The following is a 20,368-nucleotide window of genomic DNA, read 5'->3' on the forward strand; positions in this document are numbered from 1 at the left end:
GTCCCAGCACATTTGTCCCTAGCTCAACGACTGGTTTACCCGCAGAGGTATCCAACTGGACTGGTTAAAGTCACTTGGCCGAGCTTGATACCGTTCAGCCTCTTTGCATTTGGAGCGACCTTCAGACCTCGCCCGTGTCGTTGAGATATTACTCAAGAAGCGACCTTGTCGGGTCACCTATCTTTTTTGCCGGCTCTTCCTTTGAACAGGTCTCCGCTTCTTCACGGACGTGATTACGGTGTCTTACAAGGAATGCTGGATCAGCGTCACCCTTTTCCAGCCTGTTGGTGGCCCAGAATAGCTTTACACCGATGTCTGGGTCAGCCAGCACGTCCCAGAGTGGCTCCACATAGCAACCTGCGTTCGCAGGGCCCAGCTCATCCTCACTCGGTGTTTGCTTCGCTCTATACCGGTGGAGGAATGGATCAGATCGAAAGCCAGTTGGTCGAAGACGGAGCGCGGCAGAACCGTGTTCTTGCTATCCTTCACCACCCACGACAGGAATTGAGGCGGCATGGAATTGTGCACCCAAAATCTGGCGAGTTCATCCAGCAGAGCATTCTGGAAAGCGGGGACGTGATATTTGGCGCCTAGTGTCCATGCTTGAACCGCGGACATTGCCTGCTGGTAGTCTTCGATTTCTGAGACCTGGTGTTGTAGGTTCACTCCACCAGAATGCCAGATGCCCAACATGGGTCATCCGGAAAAGCGACTTTTGTTTGTTGTTGTTCATCGTCGGTCATCAGCGCTGAATGCGAGCTTTGAACAAAGGGCTCTTTTCTGTCAAGCAGCTCGTGTGGACGTAGAACGGCTGTGCAAGCGATCCGGCAAACACCTTGACGATCGGGTGAGTATATATGCTGAAAAGCTTAGCGGCTTTCGCAAAAGTGAACAGAGCAGTGGATGGCTCACCTATCTGCGTGGAAGTCTTCGCATTGTTTCGACCACTTCTGGCCCTCGGTGTCTGGCATCTTGAACCTCCTATAAACCGTGGCGTTAATGATTTCTCACCATTCGAACAATAGGCCACGTAATGGATCCAACGTACTCTTCGCGAATTCAACGTTGGCCAGACCGTTAGTTTGTCGAACTATACAGAGCCTGGCCGTGGATATTTCCTGGATTCAAGGCATTGAACGCAGGATCAGGTCCAAAATGTGATGGAAGCTGAGTTCCTGGGTCTTTCATTTCCACATAAGCCTTGACGAAAGAGGAATGAAATAAATGAAAGAAGGGAAAAGTGAAGTGGAAGGTGTAAAACAGAGCTGCTTGAGAGGTTCCACCTGCGACAAAGCCAGGATTACCGGGATCCCGTTCGACGTCAGCGGACGAGCACCAGAACATTCTTCTGTGTAGAAATAGCAAACAATCTGGGGATCGTCATTCACAAAGACGCGTTAGTGAAAGGGTTGAAGATTGTACTTAACACAAGGAAGACTTCTCCTCGAAACTACCTCGAAATTCTCTTCGCGATATACATGATCATCATTTCAAATGCCAACCACTAAACGCCGAGTGATCCTTCAGCTTGAGGTGAAATTCCCACACAATAGTTTCCTATAGATGTCCCATATATGATGTACCATGTCCCGACCATTTTGGCGCTATAGAAACTGGTTGACTTGCATCGGCGGTGCCCACAACACGGGGCCGACGCTTTTCGTCATGTCGTTCGGTGGTGGTACGAACCACTGACCTTGAGGGCCGGCCGGAGGCATAGGCGCAAATCCAATTAATTTCTGGTGTCCACGCATCTCATTGTATCGCTTCGTGCGTGCGTCATTGCCCTCTTCCTTGCCGGTCAGGCTTTGGGGGATTTTCAAGTATTTGGGTATGTCGGAGTCGAATTCCGGGTAGTTGCCAAACATGTCTACGACGAAGGTGAACGAGGTGAGGTCGTTGAGATGGCGGTAGAATAAATCTGACAGCTGGTATTTATTCGTCGAATGATTGTGTACATAGGAATCACGGACATCGTACGGCCAGACGAAGCGGAAATGCTCTGCTAGAAGTGACCAGAACCGGTTGGAGCAGTACTTGTGATAATGATAGACGAATCGCTCGCGGATGCCCGGCCTAGGGGGGAAGAAATCAGACCATGGTCTTGAGGGAACTTTCAGGGGTTATTGGGTGGTCACCCACCATACGAAGAAATCAATGGCATAGGCATGTTTCTGGGCCATTTGCGATGGCCTAGTGCCGGTCAGTGCTGTCACACCCAGCAGAGAACGAGGGAAAGGATTGGAGATAAGATGTTACCTTGCTCTATACCACGCAGGCAGTCTCAAGAGATTTTCTGGGGAGGGATTGAGGTGGCACTGTATCCTGAAGTCAGACAGCTCCTTGGCCACTTCTTGGGGCGGCGGCGTACCTGGAGCAGCAAATTCATGATGCAGAGAACGGCCAGGCGATCGATCGTGCGAGACTGGGACCATACTTTCTGGTCGACCTCCCGTAAGATGCGCCACGAGGCGCTCAAATTGCTCAGGCTGGGTTCATCCCAGCCTTCAATGACGGCACGGACAGCAATATCGTCGGCAGACTGATTATTCCTGATTTTGGGCCAGTTGTGAGTCTTCCAGTCCATCAACGTCTCGCTCACAAATGCCCACATGTTGGCCTGCTTGTGAGGCTGGGTGTGGTGCGCGCACGTGCACGAGGACCCACTTTCCGGAAACGAAAGAGGGATGGAAGTGGTGGCTGTTGCGGTGACTGTATGACTGCTGTGGGGGCCAGCCATTTCATCCATTTCAAGTGGTGAAGGACCTAACCCCATCGGATTGAAGGTTTGCTCATCGAACAAGGCATCCGAAAAGTTTAAATTAAGACTGTCATCGAGAGGGAAGCCATATTCGGCCTCACCGTGGATGTTACAGACAGGCGCGCGTCGCTGGCGGCCAGCGTCGCTGTTGGTTTCCGCCTGGAGCTCGTCCATGACCGCCGGAGACGGTTTGGACGGGTTGAGCGGAGCAAGAGGGGACGAAAAGTTGGTGCGTTCTGGCAAGCCGTTGTTAGCTGCTCAAGCAATGTCACCACGGCGGCTGCTGGGTGGCAACCTACCCTTCTCCGCAACGTCGTCGGTTTGTTCCTCCGACACCTCGTCCACGTTGACCTGGGCCAGGGAAGATATCGTCGCCAGCTTGCGTTTGAGTGACCGGATCTCGGTACGCGCGCTCTCGAGCTGCTCCCTCAGCTCTCTACAGACTTCGTTGCCGGACTGACTCGTCAGATGGGCGACCAGAGACTCCAGTTCGGCGATCTTGTTCTTTGTACGGGCTCGAGCCTGGCGTTGACAATGTCGGTCGGCCACTCGTTTCTTGTCGCGTCGTTTGTCACTGATCTGCTTGGGTTTGCGACCTGGTGGCTGCGGCCCTGTCGCCAGCTGTATGGGCAGCAGCATCTCGGTGGACAGGGCCATGGTCTCCATGGCTGACTGAGGGTTATCCAGAAGGATCCTCTGTGTATGTGCTCTTGTGATGCTGGACGATGTACGGACGACGGGATACTAAGTGAAGCTAGGATTTAGCACACGGGGGGAATTCTGGAGAAGTCGGAAGAAGCACGCGGGGCGGTCAGGGCTTGGCTTGTTGGCCTCGGCACATGCCATCATGGCCATCATGGCCTTCCGTCACCTCCCCCATGACACCCGGACACACCCCTCCAACCTCCCCTGGGCCTCGTCCGGGCGCCGTCTAAACCCAATGTGAGTCTTCAAAACACCCCTACGAAACCAAGCGAAATTTTGGACGGGGCGAAAGCTGCGGCTCGACTTTTTCAGAATGAGGCAGACCGGTCAGAGTGGTATTAGGCTGTTAGCGGAAGTTTTAGGAAACCTCAACTGGCCAGCGCTTTACTGATACGGGAGGACAGAGATACGCAGTTATTGGGTACCTCCCAGGGGAGCTTGTTCGGGCACCGGGGTGCCAGTGGGGTGCTGATAGGGAGCTGGGTTGCTGGTTTCCAGGTAAGTTTGTGAGGTGGGCTTATAGGTGCCAAACCCAGACGATTATTGGTGAGGGTACCTAGTATGGATGTGCTTAGGCAGCACCACCCTCGTTATGAGGAAGCTCTCCAACAAAGCACCTTCCACGGGTAGCATCTCAATCATTGTATAATTGTCCTTTCTCTACCTCGTATTCCGTGGTCGACTGCCTCTCCCCATACCCAAGCAACTTGGTACTTAACATCTCTTTACAGCACTCTGCTGCACTGCTCAGCACCTCAATGTCTAATAATAAGGGCGAGTGAAGATCCAATGACACCCTGGTTTGTCATCTATGACGATCACAACTTCTCAACACGCGCAACATACTCAAACCGCTCTGTCGCAGGCACTCCCCACTCCTTCGTCAACTCATGGTACCTCTTCTTGTACCCGAGATGTTTCGACCTGACCTCAGCCGCAGTCTTCAGCTGATCTCGTCCAACTTGATGCTTGTGTGCAGCGTCCGGTCCGTCGGCGATCCGAGCGAACCTGGCGTATGTCCACTACCAATCAATCCGTTAGCTCGAGTCGAGACCACTCCTAAGGGTGGTTGGAGGGGGCGACGGGGAGAATCGCCCATTCGAGACAAGAGGGGAGGGGTGGCCTTACAGCTTCAGGGAGGAACGTGTGCTGCGTGAGCCCTTGGCCAGCGAACATCTGCATGCACTCGTCGATGATTTTGGTCACACCCAGCGGCACCATGATCTTCGCTTGGGCAATGGCGTATCTCCCGGCGACATTGCCCATAAGATCCATGGTCTCGGCGGCGTTCAGGACAACTAGGCGAAGAGCGTCGATCTCCATCCGCATGTCGGCCAGTCGCTCGATATTGCTGTCGAACTCACCAATCAACTTGCCGCGGGGTTTCTTCCTCACATCCGTAGCTCTGATGAGTGCATGTTCGTATGCGCGCTCAGCTTGACCGAGCAGACGCATGCTCCAATGACATTAGTGGAAGGGAAGCCATGCCCTGGAAGCCCGACTCACCAATGGTGTATCCTTCCTGGCCCCAGTCGACCCTGGGCGATTTCAAATGCCCGGCCCTCTCCCAGGATGATGTTTTCCACGGGGATCCTCACGTTCTCATACACATACTCACCATGTCCCTCTGGAGCACAGTCATAGCCCATGATGGTCATGTATCGAACCGCCTTCAATCCCGGAGTGTCCCTGGGCACGATCACTGTCGAGTGCCGCTTCCAAGGATCGGGATTGTCTGGATCAGAGCATCCCATCAGGATGTAGAACTTGACATCCTCATTTCCAATCCAGTTCCCGTACAGTTTCCGGCCGTTGATCACGTACTCGTTGCCTTCACGCCGAATCCGGCACGAAATGTTGGTTGCATCCGAGGCAGCAACATCCGGCTCCGTCATCGAGTAGGCTGACAAGCACTCTCCGTCCAGAAGAGGCTGCATCCATTTCTTCTTCTGCTCTTCCGTGCAGTATTTGGCCAAGAGCTCAATGTTGCCGGTGTCTGGAGCATGGCAATTGAGCGTCTGGACGCTCCGTTAGCACCTCTCTTGGTCCCATGAGCGTCTTGCTACCCACGAAAGGAGCCCAGTAGACTCGCCCAAGCAGCTCACAGCAGCAGGAATACTCCAGGATCGTGAGTCCCGGGCTCTCCTTGAAGTGGTTCGGCAGGAACAGGTTGAACAGTCCTTCTGCCTTGGCCTTCTTTCTCAACTCCTTGATGTATGGCGGCAACGCCCAGCGATTTTGTTCCAATTGTGCCTTGACAATGTGATCGGCCGGGATGCATTCATTTTCCACCCAATCGTATACTCTCGCAATGATATCGACTGCCTTGGGGCTCAGTTTTGTCCTGTATCCTGGAGGGATCCGAGCCAGGGACGGATGATCTGGTATGGTGATGGTCATGGTGTTGGATTCCGTCTTCCCGTACGAGCCTTCGTGGTTGTGAGAGTCAGAGTCCACATGGCATGAGGCTGTTGCTGGCCGTTTTGAACCAACGCACCAGGCCCACAGATAGCTAAGTCCACCGGTGCTGCGAGTCGTCCAGAACGGAAGGCCGAGGTAAACGGATTCTTCAGTTGCGGAGATGTTTCCACAGCACGGGCCACCGCTGAGTGTCCGCGACTTCGACGCAATCGACGTCGTGTGGTGAGTACCTCGTACTTGGTGCCCTGCATCCATATCGCCGTCTTATTATCCACCCATGTTGTTCTCGGCTATTGGTGCGTCCACGACGGCAACAGCTCGTGCCAGGCGGGTCCAGCCAGCTCCCCGGAAAACATGGCCTCTTGATATAGACCTTTCACGCTCATTTCCCCAAAAGTGTGTTCGTGCTGGAAGGCGTGTTTTAGACGTTGATCCTTGCTTTTTTTGCTTCTCCTTTTTCGACGCCGAAGATGCCTTTCGTTTCCAAGATCGAGTCCCTGCCCTTGCAAAAATGCAGCGTCCTGGATTTTCTGTTCCCACCCGATCAACCGGTATCCGACAAGCCACTCTGGATCAATGCCGCGGACACGTCGCACTGGAATTCTCCCAAGAGTGCCCTGGCTTTGGCCAAGCGGCTTGGGTACGGTCTCCAGCAGTTGGGCGTCCAGTTCGAGGATAGATGCTTGCTCTTCACGCCCAATCATATCATGGTCCCAGTATCGTATTTTGGGGTGGTGGGCATCGGGGCTGCTTTCTCTGGAGCCAACCCGACCTTCACTGCGAAAGGTAGGCAGATCATCTGGACAAGGCATGGCCGGTCAAAATGGATGAACATCGCAAGCTCATTGTCGATGGCCAGAATTGGAATATCAAATCACCGTCTTGCAGCCGAAAATAATGCTGGTGCATCCTTCCTTGATCCCGACGGCGAAGGCTGCTGCCGCCAAAGCAGCTGTGCCGGGGATGAAGTTGTATGTCTTCTCCGACCGTGAGACCGGAACCGTCGACGGCCTTCCAGATTGGAGAGTCATTCTGGGGACTCCCGAGCAAGGAGAGCAGTGGCAGTGGAGGAAGCTCCCAGGGAGGGAGGCCGTGAACACCATTGCTGCCATCAACTTCTCATCTGGGTACGTGGTGTGACCATGACATGTGTTTGCATGTGGAGCTGACGCTGTCTCAGCACCACTGGATTGCCCAAGGGCGTGTGCGTATCTCATTTCAACGTGGTCTCGAACGTCAAGCAGATCAAATCTCTCTACGACTTCGAACCTTCGGAGAAATGGGCAGGATTCCTGCCCCTCTACCACGCCTATGGACAGTGTTATGCGATCCTCATGGCCACGATCAACCACATTCCCATGCTCATCATCAGCAAATTCGAGTTCATCGAGTACCTCCGCATCATCCAGGACCACAAGATCACCCGGCTACAGACCGTGCCTCCGATTCTGATCATGTTGAACAAGAGACCCGAGACGGCGAATTACGACCTGAGCAGCGTCAAGGAGATCCTGTGTGGCGCGGCACCCGTCTCGAGAGAGCTCGAAGCCAACGTGTCCAAGAAGTTCAACGTCCGCATCACGCAGGGATGGGGCATGACCGAGACAACGTGCGCCGTGTCGGGCATTCCGTACTGGGAGAAATCCCGGACTGGCTCGGTTGGCGTCGTCATGCCGAACACCGAGGTGAAGATCATGACGGATGATGGCAGGGAGGCAAGTATAGGGGAAGCAGGAGAACTCTACGTCCGCGGCCCACAGGTCTGCCTGGGCTACTGGAAGAACCCACAAGCGACGGTCGACACGTTCGATCCGGTGACAGGGTGGCTCAAGAGCGGCGATGTCGCAGTCATGAGCAATGACGGGTGGATGGCGATCGTCGATCGAAAGAAGGTACAGCCTACGAGTGCCCATCGTCTCTTGTGCCATCAGCTAACTTGGGTGTGATAGGAATTGATCAAGGTGCAAGCCCTCCAAGTGTCGCCCGCAGAGGTCGAAGCGGCGCTGATAGAACATCCCCACATTGCCGACGCGGGCGTCATCGGCATCACCTTTGACGACGGTGAATGGCCCCGGGCGTATGTGGCGCTGAAGGAAGAGTCTCGCGGCAAAGTCACCGAGAAGGAGATCCGGGAGTGGCTGGACGCTCGGGTGTCAAAGCACAAGCGCCTGGTGGGCGGTGTCGCGTTCGTCCCGGAAGTCCCTCGACTGCCCAGCGGCAAGATCCAACGGAAGGTCATGAAGGAGTGGGCGAAGAGGGATGCCATGACGCTGTTCACTTCAAGGCCGAAGCTTTGAAGACGAAAGTCTCCTCTCGGGAGTGCTATTTTCCAGCAAGAAAGAAAAGGGTGCATATATATATATAGCGTGATGGGGGTCTTCATTTTTCTTTTAGTGACCAATTGCACGGAGCATCGTTTTTTATATATCATGTTTATGAACGTCAATCAATCGATCAATCCAACAATTCATGCCATATTCCCCAACTTGTAAGGCAAGCCCGAGCTCAGTCCCCCGTCCACGGCCCAGACTTGGCCGTTGACATAGCTGGCTTCATCTGAGCCCAGGAACAGGGCGACGCGGGCGATCTCGTCCGCCACCGCGCCGCGCCGCAGCGGACACAGCTGACCGACTTTGTGCAGCGTGCCCCTTTCGCGGGCGGGACCGTAGAAGACCGGTTCCGTCATGCCCGAGTGCGTCATGCCCGGGGCGATGGCGTTGCATCTGATGTTGCGCCCGGCGTACTGGAAACACGCCGTCTGCACGAGGCTGACGACGGCGGCCTTTGCGGCGCTGTAGTCGGTGCTGCCGCCGTTGGAGCGGAGACCAGCCGTGGAGGAGGTCGCGATGATGGAGCCGCTGGAATAGGGTTTGTCTTTGCTGGTCACCTGCATTGCCGGGCCGGCGTGTTTGATGGCCAGGAAGACACTGTGTCCAGGGTTTGGCTGTGCGTCAGTCCAGTGACCTTTGAAGAAGGGTTTCCCAGAGAACCGGTCCGGCAGCAGATGTAGTGGTATAGATAGACCTACCTGGTCAAGTTCGTCCTGATAGTCCGCTCAAACTCGTCGACCTCCATGTTCCAGACCTCCTTCCAGGTCCCCGAGTTTGCCGCGTTGGCAAAGAAGACATCGAGGCGGCCGTACGTCTCCAGAGCATGGGCGACGACAGCCTTGACACCCTCCTCGTCACCCGCGTCGAACTTTCGGGCGTGGACGGCCACCTTGGGGTAGAGCTCGCCCATCTCCTCCACGTGGAGATTGAGGTAGTCGTCCATGTAGTCACAAATGTAGACTGCCCGGGCCCCATTCCTGGCGTACTGGTGAGCCGTTGCCCGGCCCATGCCCAGGGGGGAGTTGCAGCCCGTGATGATGATCACTTTGTCCTGGGCGCGTGGTCCTACTGAATCTCCCGCCCGCCGGGCAACCCGGGGCATTCCTTTGTAGGTGCCCTCATCGATGATGGGGGGCTGTGCGATCTGGCTGCTGAGTTGTTCCAGACGCCTCTTGGGCGTTGATACGGTCGACATACTGGGCAAGGGCACCACGAGACTGGAGCCCCGTGCGGGTGCGACGACGATATCCGAAGGTCATAAGACCTCCCCCCTTCGTCCGAACAATAAAACCTTGTTAACCACATCCTCGGTACCGAGGGCATGTCCTGTCCTATACTCCGTACCGTAATGTCGTCCCTTGGCGCCTCTCTCTCTCTCTCACTCTCTTCAGCTTCCAAGCTTTCAACGGCTTCAAACCTTGGGACAAAGAACATCTGACTCGAGCCATGCTGACAAGCCCTCCCTCTTCTGTCGACATTTTTGAGTTTCTTTACAATCAGAGGGGAAGTCCCAAGTCTCAAGCGGAATCCACTTTGGAGAAGTTGGGTTTTCTTGGTGCCCGGACGGGCCGCGGGAGGCCAAATCCTAGAGAGGAAATAGGGGCATGTCTAGTAAAAGTACCCCGGACGGCTAGCCCATAGCTATACTGCGTAGTTACTAGTATGTAGCAGTTAGGGCTAGTAGGCTTCGATGGGTCTCTCGCAAATTTCACTTTTTGTCCCCCAAATCAGCCACAACGCAACACAACACAACACAGCACAACACAGTCTCTAAACGATGGTCCCTTCTACTGTTCTGCTTCTCGTGCTGGATCCGGTTTGCAATGCTTCTAATAACTACATTCCCCTGCTAGAAGACGGCTATCGCGTTGGGAGGGCTCGCAATCCCGCCTGGAGTGTTCAGGGGAGCGCTGGTGATAAAGAAGCTCCATCTTTGCTGACTCTCACATTCGGCCGCCAACGCCTCCAGGTCCCACAGCTCCCCTAGTGGCATTCCCCAGAGCGCAAGGACAAAGTCGTGTAGACCTAAGCAGGAGGACCCAGGTGAGTCAGTACTGGTGGACAGTGTAGGTGAACGAGTTTGAGGCTTGCTGAGTTGACTTACACCACGGTAGCTGCGGTGGCCACGCCTCAAAGCCAATGGCATCACCACCGACGGCTGCAAAGTGAGAGTTCCAAATCCACTGCACCACCTCCTCGGAGCCATCCACTCCCACGTACTCGGATCCATTCTTGACCTTGGCCACACGCTCTTCCGGGCTATGTTCGTTGTACCATTTGATCCAGCCCGACCGGACGAGCAGGATATCCCCGGGATGTATGTCCACGTTTTCTTCCTTGGCAATGTCCTTCAACACGTCCAGCGTGATGCGGTGCCGGGTCATGGCATCATATGCGATGTTGTGGCGAGCTGCATACGCGACATAGTCTAGGAGAACGCCTCTTCCGACGATACCTCCGCGCTTGCTCCAGTCTAGGACAAGGTCAACCGTAAGATAATTACAAGGCTGGAAGATCCAAAGCGTCGAGACTTACGGTCAATCCCAATTCGATCCGTTTTCAAGAGCTCGTCGTGGTGGATGCGATTGTAGTACAACCCCGTACCGCTGTGGCCCCAGTGTCCTGGCAAGCAAGAGCGTATGAGTATTCGGTACATTCCGCGCTTGTATACTTACGGAGGCCATCCCATTGACTCCCCGATTGGGTGTTGATGCTAATCTCATCGTCGTACGAGTACCAAGGAGACCCTTTCGCTCGCCAGTCGGTGATGTTGATGGTTGGTTTGATGCGGTCGAATCCCGGCTCATGAACGTGGTCAATTGGCCAACTATGGTATGGTATGCGAGTCAACCGCCGGTCATCAGGCTTCAGCCCTACGGGAACCAAGTAACAGGGACCTCGACGTACTTGAGGACAACGCTCTTACCGGACTGGATCTCTTCTCGGGCCTTGACCACAGTCTCGGGTGTAAGGAGGTTCAACGTGCCGATCTCGTCTCGGACGCCATCCTTGTCAAACAAGCCCCAAGCGCAGCCATGTGGCATACCCTCGACGGGTGGGAGATCTTTCCACGACGGCAGTTTGAGGTCAGACATGAGGAGCGCGATATTTCCGGGCTGGGAAGGTCTCACAGGGTCTCAACAAGTCCGAGTGTATTGCTACAATCCTCCAACGCCTTCCCTGCTGCCGCTTATGAATCCCGGCAGCCAACCAATTTTGTAGCCCAGCGAGTCGCGCCCGGGCGAGGTCGACCAGCAGGGGTGTCAGGACGCCCTGACGCTGATAACAATATGCAACTTGCTCGATTCACGACGCGCCACCGATGGAGCACCCACGGGTGGTGGATTCATCTGACTCGCAAAAGGAGAGTAAGACACCGTTCTCCCCACAGCTGCCCGCACCCGCGGATGCATCTAAGGGAGCACCATGCACGCGCTATGCACGCACCAAGTGGACCCGCTCGGCCGGCATGCCCTTCGCCTGGGGAAGCGCCCAGGTTCATATACAGCTCTAGACCTCGGGCAAACTCACTCTCAACCCAGACGACTTTGTGTTTCGAAGGAACGAACAATTGCAGCAGTACCAGAAGCTGCCCAACATGCCGCATCTCGAGGGCGTCAAGAAGCAAAAGATCAACGCATACAATGTGTTGTTGCTGTGTTTCATCGGCCTGGGGTCGTTAACCTATGGTTACACAGCCTCGATCATCGGCACCACCCTGGGTATGGAGCATCCAACTGACCACGACGACTTCTGTGCAAGACTGACAATCTCAACCAAACAGGTCAACCATCCTTCATTGCATACTTCGACCTCGCCACCAGGAGCAATGGAACCGACCTGATCAGTACTATGAACGGCCTGTTCCAGACGGGCGGCACCATCGGGACCTTGATGCTCCCCTATGTGGCTGACCGATGGGGTCGTAAATGGGCCATCGTCCTGGTAGGCTGAGCTGTGGTTGATCGGTCGTATTCGTGCAAGCTGACCGTTTGATGCAGCCGGCAGTCATTGCCATTGTCTCGGGGGCTTTCCTGGCCGGGAGCACCAATATTGGCGAGTTCTTGCTCTTCCGATTCTTTGCAGGCGCCGCGGCATTCATGATCCTGGCCGCTGTTCCGGTTCGTTCTCTTGCGCCTTTGTCCTGGTGGCTGTTGTTTACTCATGCTTGGTAGATTTGGATGTCGGAAGTCGTGCCAGTCGATCTGAGAGGTGCCCTGGTCGACGTCCATGCCGTCTTTCTCATTCTCGGGTATACCATCCAAGGATGGGTGGGATTTGGCTTCTTCTTCTGGGATGGAGGCGACGACACTTGGCGGCCTCCGCTAGCTCTTCAGTGTGCTTGGCCTCTGTTCCTTCTCTGTGGTATCTACTGGGTTCCAGAATCGGTACGTCGTCACCTAGTGTGCAAACAAAATCGCGGCTAACAGGACGGGAATCTCCAGCCTCGTTGGTTGGTCATGCAAGGCCGCATCGAAGAAGCAAAGGAGATCCTCTTCAAACTGCATTCGGATCCTAATGATCCCGACAACGAGTTTGCCAACGCAGAGTACTACCAGATCCAAAAGCAAATCGCCATCGACAAGACTCTGGGCAACTCGTGGATGCACATGATCAAGAAGCCATCCTACCGCAAGCGATGCCTGCTCGCCATCGGAACGACAGGAATCATTCAGTGCTCTGGCGTGTTGGTCATCAACAGTAAGTATACATCTTGTGTAATTCTTCCGGTGAGAGTTGACTGACACTCCCTAAGACTACGGACCAACCTTGTATGCCAACCTTGGCTTCAGCCCCGTCAAACAACTCCTCTACCCGGCAGGATGGCTCACCCTCACGCTGGGCATCAACATCATGGCCATGGCCTTGGTTGACCGCTTCTCCCGCAACCGGTACATGGCATTTGGTGTGTTGGGCTGCATGGTTACCCTCATCATCGAGGCCGCTTTGGTTGCCCAATTCGTGCCATCAAACAACCAGTCGGCTCTCCTGGCGGCGGTGGCCATGTTCTACATCTTCCAGATCTTTTACGGATTCTGCCTTGACGGTACGTGTCGGATCCACGTGGGATGCCAAACTTGTTCTAACGGGCTTCCGTAAAATAGGTACCCAGTTCAGTTACCTCAACGAGCTGTTCCCCAGCCACATCCGAGCCAAGGGCGTCTGCCTGGGCGTGTCGATGATTTCGCTCATGAACATTATCTGGCTCCAAGCCGCACCCACTGCGTTCAAGTAAGTTCCTCCACGCCCAGAAGAACTCTCTCCTACGGATGCATTTTTACTCACCAGGTGGAAAATAGGACTATTGGATGGAAGTTCTACCTGGCCTTCATCATCCCCGGCACCATCGGCGGGTTCATCATGCTGTTCTTCTTCCCGGACACCAAGGGCATGCCGCTGGAGGAGATCGCCGCCATCTTCGGTGACGCCGACGAGGTGGCCATCTACCAGCGTGAGATCGAAATCGACCACATCACCCACACCGTGGTCACCCACGACCACGCGGGCGAAAAGTCCACGACCCCCGTGGTGACCGAGGATCTCAAGACGGCCGACGACAGCGTGTAAATGAATTTATTTGACGAAGCCCCCTCCCCCCTTACCGTGTGTTTCTCTCTCGCCTGACAGTGAGTGAGTCAGTGAGTGAGAATTGGGACTAATACGACCGGCGCGACTTTGACCGGCAGCGACAGCCAGCATCAGATGGCAAGTGGACCCTCCCAGCTGGAGCCCTCTGGCGATCTCGCACCCGTTTCAAAGCTCGTCAATAACATGCATACACACATATACATAACATAGGATGAAAGGAAAGGTCGATGACAGCACTTGAGCGTTCGTTTGGATATATGGATACCCACTCCCAGGTGTATTTGAGAACGGGAGCATGCGCATATATATACATAGCATTTATACCGAGTAAATGTATTAGTTCCGTGCTTCGGTGACGAAGGGGTGACTGCACTGTACCTCTTCTCGTACTCGGTACATACATAATCCAGTTGCCCTAGCCTGGCCATGTTGCGCAGCAGATTGCGAGCAATATCACACTGTAGCCACTTGATGTCTGGGGGGGCACTCCTGGTCAAGGTCCTGGGTAGCCTCACATCCGAGGTATTTTTCACCCAGAATCCCGAGTGTTGGTTTTCTAACTAACGGTGAGTAATTGATTCGAGGAGGTGGGTGTGAGATACATCCATAAGTTGGTCGACCCTCCGCCAGTCTTCGGGTAATAGTGAGTGAGTGGGTGAGTAGTAGTGCTATCACCACCATTTCTCCCACCCATCCATCTTGTTCTTGTTTTCTAATATCCAGCCCGACAAGGGGTTTATTACTCCCTCATGTTCATCTTATACTGTCCCTGAGTCAAGGAACCCCCACCTCATGATGATGAGACAGCCGATCGACAAGGTGTCTCTGGAGCGCTATCTCGAGGTGCACGTCCCCGAGATCAAGGTCCCGATCCAGATCCGACAGGTTCGTTCGTTGCGTATTCCTGTTGTTGTTGTTATTATCGTTTCCCCCAACGTCGTCTCCTTCTTTTTACCCTTTTCACGGCTCTCCTAATCTGGAGGAAGAGATAATAGTCTATACTCTATCTACCTATTCGACAACGGTGTCTCTCCCTCTCCCTGACTATCACTGACATGTCCCGGTGCACACACAGTTCGAATATGGCCAATCCAACCCGACCTACCAACTGACCGACAGCCACGGCCAGCACTTCGTGCTGCGCAAGAAGCCGCCGGGCAAACTGCTCACGACGGCGGCGCACCAGGTCGAACGCGAGTACCGCGTCATCAGCGCGCTCAACACCACCGACATCCCGGTTCCCAAAGCATACTGTCTGTGCGAGGACAGCTCCGTGGTCGGCACGCCCTTTTACGTCATGGAGTTCCTCGACGGCCGGATCTTCCAGGAGGCGTGTATTCCGGGTGTGTCGCCGGAGGAGAGGAGTATCATGTACGTTCTGTCTCACACCCTTTTTTTTTCCGTCCATATGCTCTTTTCCCCGTCTGCTTGGTCGGTTTAAGAGAGGCCAAGGGTCCTAGGGAAGGCGAGAAGATGACGAACCACCTCTTTCAAGCCCCCCCCCCCCCACTCTTTGTCTTCTTCTGCTGCTGGCGAACCAGGTGGAAAGAAGCCGTGCAGACCCTCGCCCGCCTCCACCGCGTCGACCCGGCGTCGGTCGGCCTGACCAACTTCGGCCAACCGCGCGGGTTCTACGCGCGGCAGATCCGGACCCTCAAGAAACTCGACGCGTCGTACTCGCAGGTGGTCGACGTCGAGACCCGCGAGCCCGTCGGCCGCATCCCGGCCATGGACGAGATGGTGGCCTTCTTCGAGGACGAGAGCCGTCGGCCCCAGGACCGCGGCGCCATCACGCACGGCGACTACAAGATCGACAACTTGGTGTTTCACAAGACGAAGCCGGTCATTATTGGGATTCTCGAGTGAGTGTGTTTGTTTTCCCCTCTTCCTAACGTCCCTGTCCTTCCTTCCTGGACAGACAGACTATGGTCCCCCAAAATACACCTTCCCTCCCTCCCTCCTCAGCGGGAATTAATTCGTTCTGTTTGTTGTACACAAACTAACGGAGATCCCACCCCCTTTTTTCGCGGTGATGTAGCTGGGAGATCGCAACGGTGGGCCACCCGCTGTCCGACCTGAGCAACATGACGATGCCGTGGCTGGTGACACAGAACTTCGCGGAGATCAAGACGCACTCGCACCCGGCGTTCCGGGGCGGCGACGCGGGCCCACCAGGCCTCCCGACCAAAGAGCAGTGTCTGGCGTGGTACCGGGACGTGGCCGGCTGGGATCCCCGTGGGGACAGCGGGGGCGACATGGCGTGGGCCGACGCCTTCGCGCTGTTCCGCACCAGCGTCATGATTCAGGGCATCGCCGCGCGCTGGGCCGTGCGTCAGGCCAGCGGCGAGGGCGAGTCGGCGGCCGCGTTGGCGCTACAGAGGTTCCCGTACGCGCGTGCGGCGTTGAAGATGGTCAGGGAGTTCACGGCCGCCCCCAACGAGAAAGGGGGGGACAACAATAAGGCTGCTGTCGTGGTGGGGTCACGGTTATGAAGGTATATGTGTGTGAGAGAGAGAGAGAGAGAAAATGGTGGATGAAGGGAGGGAGGAGAGCACCAACTAATTACCATTGAATGGCCTCTCTTTCGTGCTGGAAAACATGTCACCAAAACAGCAACCCATCCCATCTCATCCCTATACCCCAAGAATGAACTGAAACATAGTAACCACACTTCGGACTCGACTCTGTGTTCACCCAACAATGTATGTGCCCAATCCAACTTTCACACCAAACCAGGTCTCCTTACAGTCCAGTCCGCAGCTCGAATCTCCCAGCCATTTATCTGTCTCTTTCTGTCCGAAGTCTTTCTTGCCTGTGCTCATCGACAGGTCACCGTGGGGTGTGATTTACATGGTCCGGTTCAAGCCCTCCTCATGGTGAAGATGGGTATATCGTCGGTTCAGGTCTGCATGTCAAGTACACTTGTTTCCATCCTCATGGACATGGTAGACACAGCCCTTCATTTTAGCAGGCTCTTTGGATGGACGATCGGAGCGGTCGGCGAAACGCCAGAATAAGGCCATTGCAAGCTGTGTCTTGCACATCAAGCGCTCCATCTGAACAGCGTAGTACTCTCCCTCTTCAACACCGACGCCGTAGTCCCTGTATGTAGTTGGATCCTTCGATATGTGGTAGTAAAAAATATCGAGAACCAACTTGCGGAGCTGGCATCCGTCTGCTGTGTGCCCCCAGATATACGACACCCAGTTGGGACTGAGCGAAGCAGGTGTCATCTCCGTTCTGAACAAGTCGACGAGTGCGTTTTGCAAGTCTGGCATACAGAACTTTTGGGCGGCGTTGTAGGCGCGCAGCAAACACCTCCACCCGCATTTCTGGGGGACCGTGCCCGAGTACAGCCACTCGACGACGATGGCGAAGCCTTCTGGGTCGTCTTCGGGCAAGTTGATGGCTTTCTGAAGTTGCTCACGCATCCCAGAGTGGAGACACTTGTCGAAGAATGGTGATTTGCAGAGTACGCTCTCATGCACGAGATGTTGCAACTTGTCCCGGCCGACGGTGACGGCGACGATATCGTCACACGCGGCAAAGCTGTATCTTCATGGTTAATTCAGATCTCTCTCTCAAGTGCCTGGATCATGGGCGGGTCTGTCCTCTTCCCGTACCTTCTCTTCTCGACTCTGGCATTCTCATGCTCGCCCACAAGAGGGCGCTTTGATGCCATGCTGAGAAAAGTTTGAGAGTGAGATGGTTCAACAGACGAGGATTGCAAGTGTGTCTTCGACTGAGCTGCTTTGCCTGTGGTGGAAGGGATAGAAGAGTGTGAGAGTTTGATGAGTGATGTGTGACGGTGAAGGTCGACATGAATGATTCTGTGGTGAAGAAAACCACTTCACCGCTTTCGCTTTTCTTTCCTCCTTCGCCAGCACGTTTGCCAGAAGATTTCCAAGAGCAGAAGGTCTGAGTCCTTACTGCTCGAAGGAGAAGACTTCTCTGCTATTTTTCACGCCTCCAGCTCTTGGCGCTGTTATAGGAGTGATGTTCACTGCCAACCAGTTCAGGTCGTTGAAATACTCCCAGCTTCGACACTGCTGAATACTGCATGTCTGTCGAGGCACCCACGATGTGTGGATATCACCCCTTCCCATTGTGGCGTCATGCTCCAGATACATTTCTTTCCATTTGTATGAACATGGTAGACGCATCCCACTGGTGAAAATGGATCAGGGAACTTGTTCCTGTTGTTGATATTATGATCCATGCTTTTCGGCAGCATTACAGTCGCTAACCCGGCGTTCTTGTACCATAAGCTCCTCCAATGCATCCACACATGCATCTATAGTACTGTTGGTGCCTCGCCTGTATCTGCTCGGGGATTTTGATATCTTGTAGTACAGTTGATCGGGGAGCAATTTGCGAAGTGGTGATTTCTCTGGCAGTTTATCCCATACCAATAAGATATTTTTGATACTTGCACTGCGAGAACCTCTGACATTGTCGACAATGGCATTCTGCAGATCGAGCATACAATACTTGTCGGCGAGGGGTAGGCATCGACGAGGAGAAGCTTCTTGCTCCGTAATCGGTCCAAGGAACGGTATACCTACTCGACCATCACACCGAAAGGCTTGGGTCATCTTTCGGAAGGCTTATTGCATTTTCTCTCACTTCTTTCATAGCAATACAGAGACATTTGTCGAAGAAGGGGCATTGTGCAACGAGGACGTTCTTGTAGACACCATATTCCACCTTCTCCTTACCGACAGTGATCGTGACAATATTTGCTAAGGAGTAGGTGTGGTGTCGAGGCTGACTGGTCATTTCTTGGGAACTCCTCACAAATGCGCCAACTGGGAGAGCTTACTGTTCTTCAGAACTGTCTTTGATAATATTAACTTGGATCCGTCAACACCACCATTGCATACGGAATCTTCAACCCAAGACATGTTGACGTTTGCTTCAGCTTTCCCTTGATTCGCGTTAGCCGTCTTTTCGGAGGCTGGTGCCGGCATATTGTTGCCCGCCTCCATGTTGGTGGTGAAAGCCTGATATCGAGCAGTGCAGCAGTGAGGAAGTGAAAATAAGGAGGCGAGACGACGGGAGAACAAGGGGAAGGTGCACAAACAAAGAGCTTAAGGCGGCGAGACATTTCTTGTCACACCTCTCTGTCTACTTCGGAGGACTCATGCTCGACTGCTTCTCACCTCCTATGGCGACCTGGGGCTGACAGGATGCCACATGTCGCTGCAAAAGCTGCAGAGGCGCTCCGTGTCGCATAGGGAGGGTACTATGCTACTTTGACAAATTGCCCCCTTCTCCGAAACTAGATTTGCCGTGAGTAAACCAAAGGTATTGCTTTCGTCCTATTACAAGATGGTACTTCTGGGAAACCCGTACAATGGCCCATACAGACGCGGCCCCTTTAGGTCGTCTACGAACTTTTGTAAACCCCCCTTCAGCTGTGGAAGTTCCATGACAGAATCCAGTATCATGGCGTGAGCGGCGTATCCATTGGAAAAAGAACCGTTTAGATCAGATGCTTCGACCTAGGAAGCAATTCTCGTCAGCACTGAACCACAAACAGAGCCGCAAAATGTGAGCCTTGATAGGAGAAACAAACCTGAAGTAGGCCCTCAGATATACGACCTGCCACGCTCCCAGACCCACCAACATTCCCATCGTCCCAAAGGCAAACCATTTGACCCTTTCATTCGTGCTCTCGTTGGTGTCCCGCAGCTTCTGTTCTCTGATCCTGAGGTATTCCATCTCTTGGACGATCTCATTGACCGTCTCCTCTATTCTTCGCAGGTCCGCTTCCACGGGTTTAAGCTTTTCGTTTGCTTGGATAGCGGACCAGTCCCGCGCGTCAGCCCCGATATCGATGTCGAGTTCAACATGACGAGTGGGATTGGGAACGGCGGCTTCAGTCAAACTGTCAGTCCTGATAATACATTCGACGGTAGGGTTCAGGGGCACTCACATCGTCCCGTCAACGTATTCTCAAAGCACACGTCGAACGCGGTATCCGCCAGACTTGTGAATGCCATCCTCTTCTCCCCTGCAACGTCCTTGGGTCTACCGTAATCGTTCCCTACGGCATCTTTGATGTGCATGTTGACCATCTGCCCATCGCCTCTGCTCCCGCTCACAATCGCCGTGACCACAACCAAGGTATCCTTGGTGACAAAGTTCCGTATACACCGTTCATTTTTGGCGCTGTGTCCCGGTTGTGCAACCAGTTCGAATTTGAGGGCCGACGAAAGAAAAGGATATAGGAGGAGCGAGAGGAAGAGGACTGCGAGACGCTTCATCCTGTGGACGAACAACCGCTCCGGTTGTCGATGGAAAGGAAAACAAACAAAAGGCCGCGCTGCGGCTCAGGTACGGAGAAGATGTGGTATGTTAAGGAGGGGAGAAGAAAGCATGTAGCAAGTTGTTCAAATTGACAGATCCCCAGAACTTGAAATTCAATGTCAGGAGTGGCAGAAACCATGGACAAAACTTGGATCACGTGGGCGGTGAAGAAACAGCCCCTTTTTTGAACCCCTGAATTTGGATGGCACGTGACATGAAAATCCTCCCATACTCTGTAATACCATATACA

At 54.2% G+C, this 20,368-nt stretch overlaps 10 protein-coding genes across 10 annotated transcripts; 3 read left to right on the top strand and 7 right to left on the bottom strand.

Annotated features, from left to right (window-relative positions):
• Positions 1 to 303: 303 nt before the first annotated feature.
• On the bottom strand, positions 304 to 693 carry AYL99_07628 (hypothetical protein; the record flags this gene model as incomplete). The annotated part of the gene is made up of 1 exon (XM_018839137.1): positions 304 to 693. The coding sequence occupies one exon, from the start codon at positions 691 to 693 to the stop codon at positions 304 to 306; it is 390 nt and encodes a 129-aa protein (XP_018691905.1).
• Positions 694 to 1,604: 911 nt separating this feature from the next.
• AYL99_07629 (hypothetical protein) lies at positions 1,605 to 3,427 on the bottom strand (the record flags this gene model as incomplete). Its single annotated transcript, XM_018839138.1, has 5 exons — positions 1,605 to 2,076; positions 2,143 to 2,193; positions 2,260 to 2,318; positions 2,372 to 2,997; positions 3,061 to 3,427. 5 exons carry the CDS (start codon positions 3,425 to 3,427, stop codon positions 1,605 to 1,607), a joined length of 1,575 nt encoding a protein of 524 aa, XP_018691906.1.
• Positions 3,428 to 4,284: 857 nt separating this feature from the next.
• Positions 4,285 to 5,866, bottom strand: AYL99_07630 (hypothetical protein; the record flags this gene model as incomplete). Its single annotated transcript, XM_018839139.1, has 4 exons — positions 4,285 to 4,488; positions 4,595 to 4,922; positions 4,973 to 5,484; positions 5,537 to 5,866. The coding sequence occupies 4 exons, from the start codon at positions 5,864 to 5,866 to the stop codon at positions 4,285 to 4,287; spliced, it is 1,374 nt and encodes a 457-aa protein (XP_018691907.1).
• A 491-nt stretch (positions 5,867 to 6,357) lies between these two features.
• AYL99_07631 (hypothetical protein) lies at positions 6,358 to 8,184 on the top strand (the record flags this gene model as incomplete). The annotated part of the gene is made up of 4 exons (XM_018839140.1): positions 6,358 to 6,673; positions 6,747 to 7,014; positions 7,068 to 7,779; positions 7,837 to 8,184. 4 exons carry the CDS (start codon positions 6,358 to 6,360, stop codon positions 8,182 to 8,184), a joined length of 1,644 nt encoding a protein of 547 aa, XP_018691908.1.
• A 170-nt stretch (positions 8,185 to 8,354) lies between these two features.
• Positions 8,355 to 9,412, bottom strand: AYL99_07632 (hypothetical protein; the record flags this gene model as incomplete). The annotated part of the gene is made up of 2 exons (XM_018839141.1): positions 8,355 to 8,814; positions 8,916 to 9,412. 2 exons carry the CDS (start codon positions 9,410 to 9,412, stop codon positions 8,355 to 8,357), a joined length of 957 nt encoding a protein of 318 aa, XP_018691909.1.
• Positions 9,413 to 10,066: 654 nt separating this feature from the next.
• AYL99_07633 (hypothetical protein) lies at positions 10,067 to 11,312 on the bottom strand (the record flags this gene model as incomplete). Its single annotated transcript, XM_018839142.1, has 5 exons — positions 10,067 to 10,242; positions 10,322 to 10,690; positions 10,753 to 10,839; positions 10,893 to 11,044; positions 11,125 to 11,312. 5 exons carry the CDS (start codon positions 11,310 to 11,312, stop codon positions 10,067 to 10,069), a joined length of 972 nt encoding a protein of 323 aa, XP_018691910.1.
• Positions 11,313 to 11,815: 503 nt separating this feature from the next.
• AYL99_07634 (hypothetical protein) lies at positions 11,816 to 13,785 on the top strand (the record flags this gene model as incomplete). Its single annotated transcript, XM_018839143.1, has 8 exons — positions 11,816 to 11,939; positions 12,002 to 12,162; positions 12,219 to 12,338; positions 12,393 to 12,605; positions 12,663 to 12,918; positions 12,974 to 13,264; positions 13,323 to 13,449; positions 13,518 to 13,785. 8 exons carry the CDS (start codon positions 11,816 to 11,818, stop codon positions 13,783 to 13,785), a joined length of 1,560 nt encoding a protein of 519 aa, XP_018691911.1.
• Positions 13,786 to 14,601: 816 nt separating this feature from the next.
• AYL99_07635 (hypothetical protein) lies at positions 14,602 to 16,298 on the top strand (the record flags this gene model as incomplete). Its single annotated transcript, XM_018839144.1, has 4 exons — positions 14,602 to 14,691; positions 14,882 to 15,177; positions 15,348 to 15,668; positions 15,845 to 16,298. 4 exons carry the CDS (start codon positions 14,602 to 14,604, stop codon positions 16,296 to 16,298), a joined length of 1,161 nt encoding a protein of 386 aa, XP_018691912.1.
• Positions 16,299 to 16,718: 420 nt separating this feature from the next.
• Positions 16,719 to 17,488, bottom strand: AYL99_07636 (hypothetical protein; the record flags this gene model as incomplete). Its single annotated transcript, XM_018839145.1, has 2 exons — positions 16,719 to 17,355; positions 17,430 to 17,488. The coding sequence occupies 2 exons, from the start codon at positions 17,486 to 17,488 to the stop codon at positions 16,719 to 16,721; spliced, it is 696 nt and encodes a 231-aa protein (XP_018691913.1).
• A 1,803-nt stretch (positions 17,489 to 19,291) lies between these two features.
• Positions 19,292 to 20,075, bottom strand: AYL99_07637 (endoplasmic reticulum vesicle protein 25; the record flags this gene model as incomplete). The annotated part of the gene is made up of 3 exons (XM_018839146.1): positions 19,292 to 19,310; positions 19,385 to 19,685; positions 19,745 to 20,075. The coding sequence occupies 3 exons, from the start codon at positions 20,073 to 20,075 to the stop codon at positions 19,292 to 19,294; spliced, it is 651 nt and encodes a 216-aa protein (XP_018691914.1).
• Positions 20,076 to 20,368: the final 293 nt, after the last annotated feature.

Source organism: Fonsecaea erecta (genome assembly GCF_001651985.1).
Source record: "Fonsecaea erecta strain CBS 125763 chromosome Unknown Scaff6, whole genome shotgun sequence".
Taxonomy (NCBI): Eukaryota; Fungi; Ascomycota; class Eurotiomycetes; order Chaetothyriales; family Herpotrichiellaceae; genus Fonsecaea; species Fonsecaea erecta.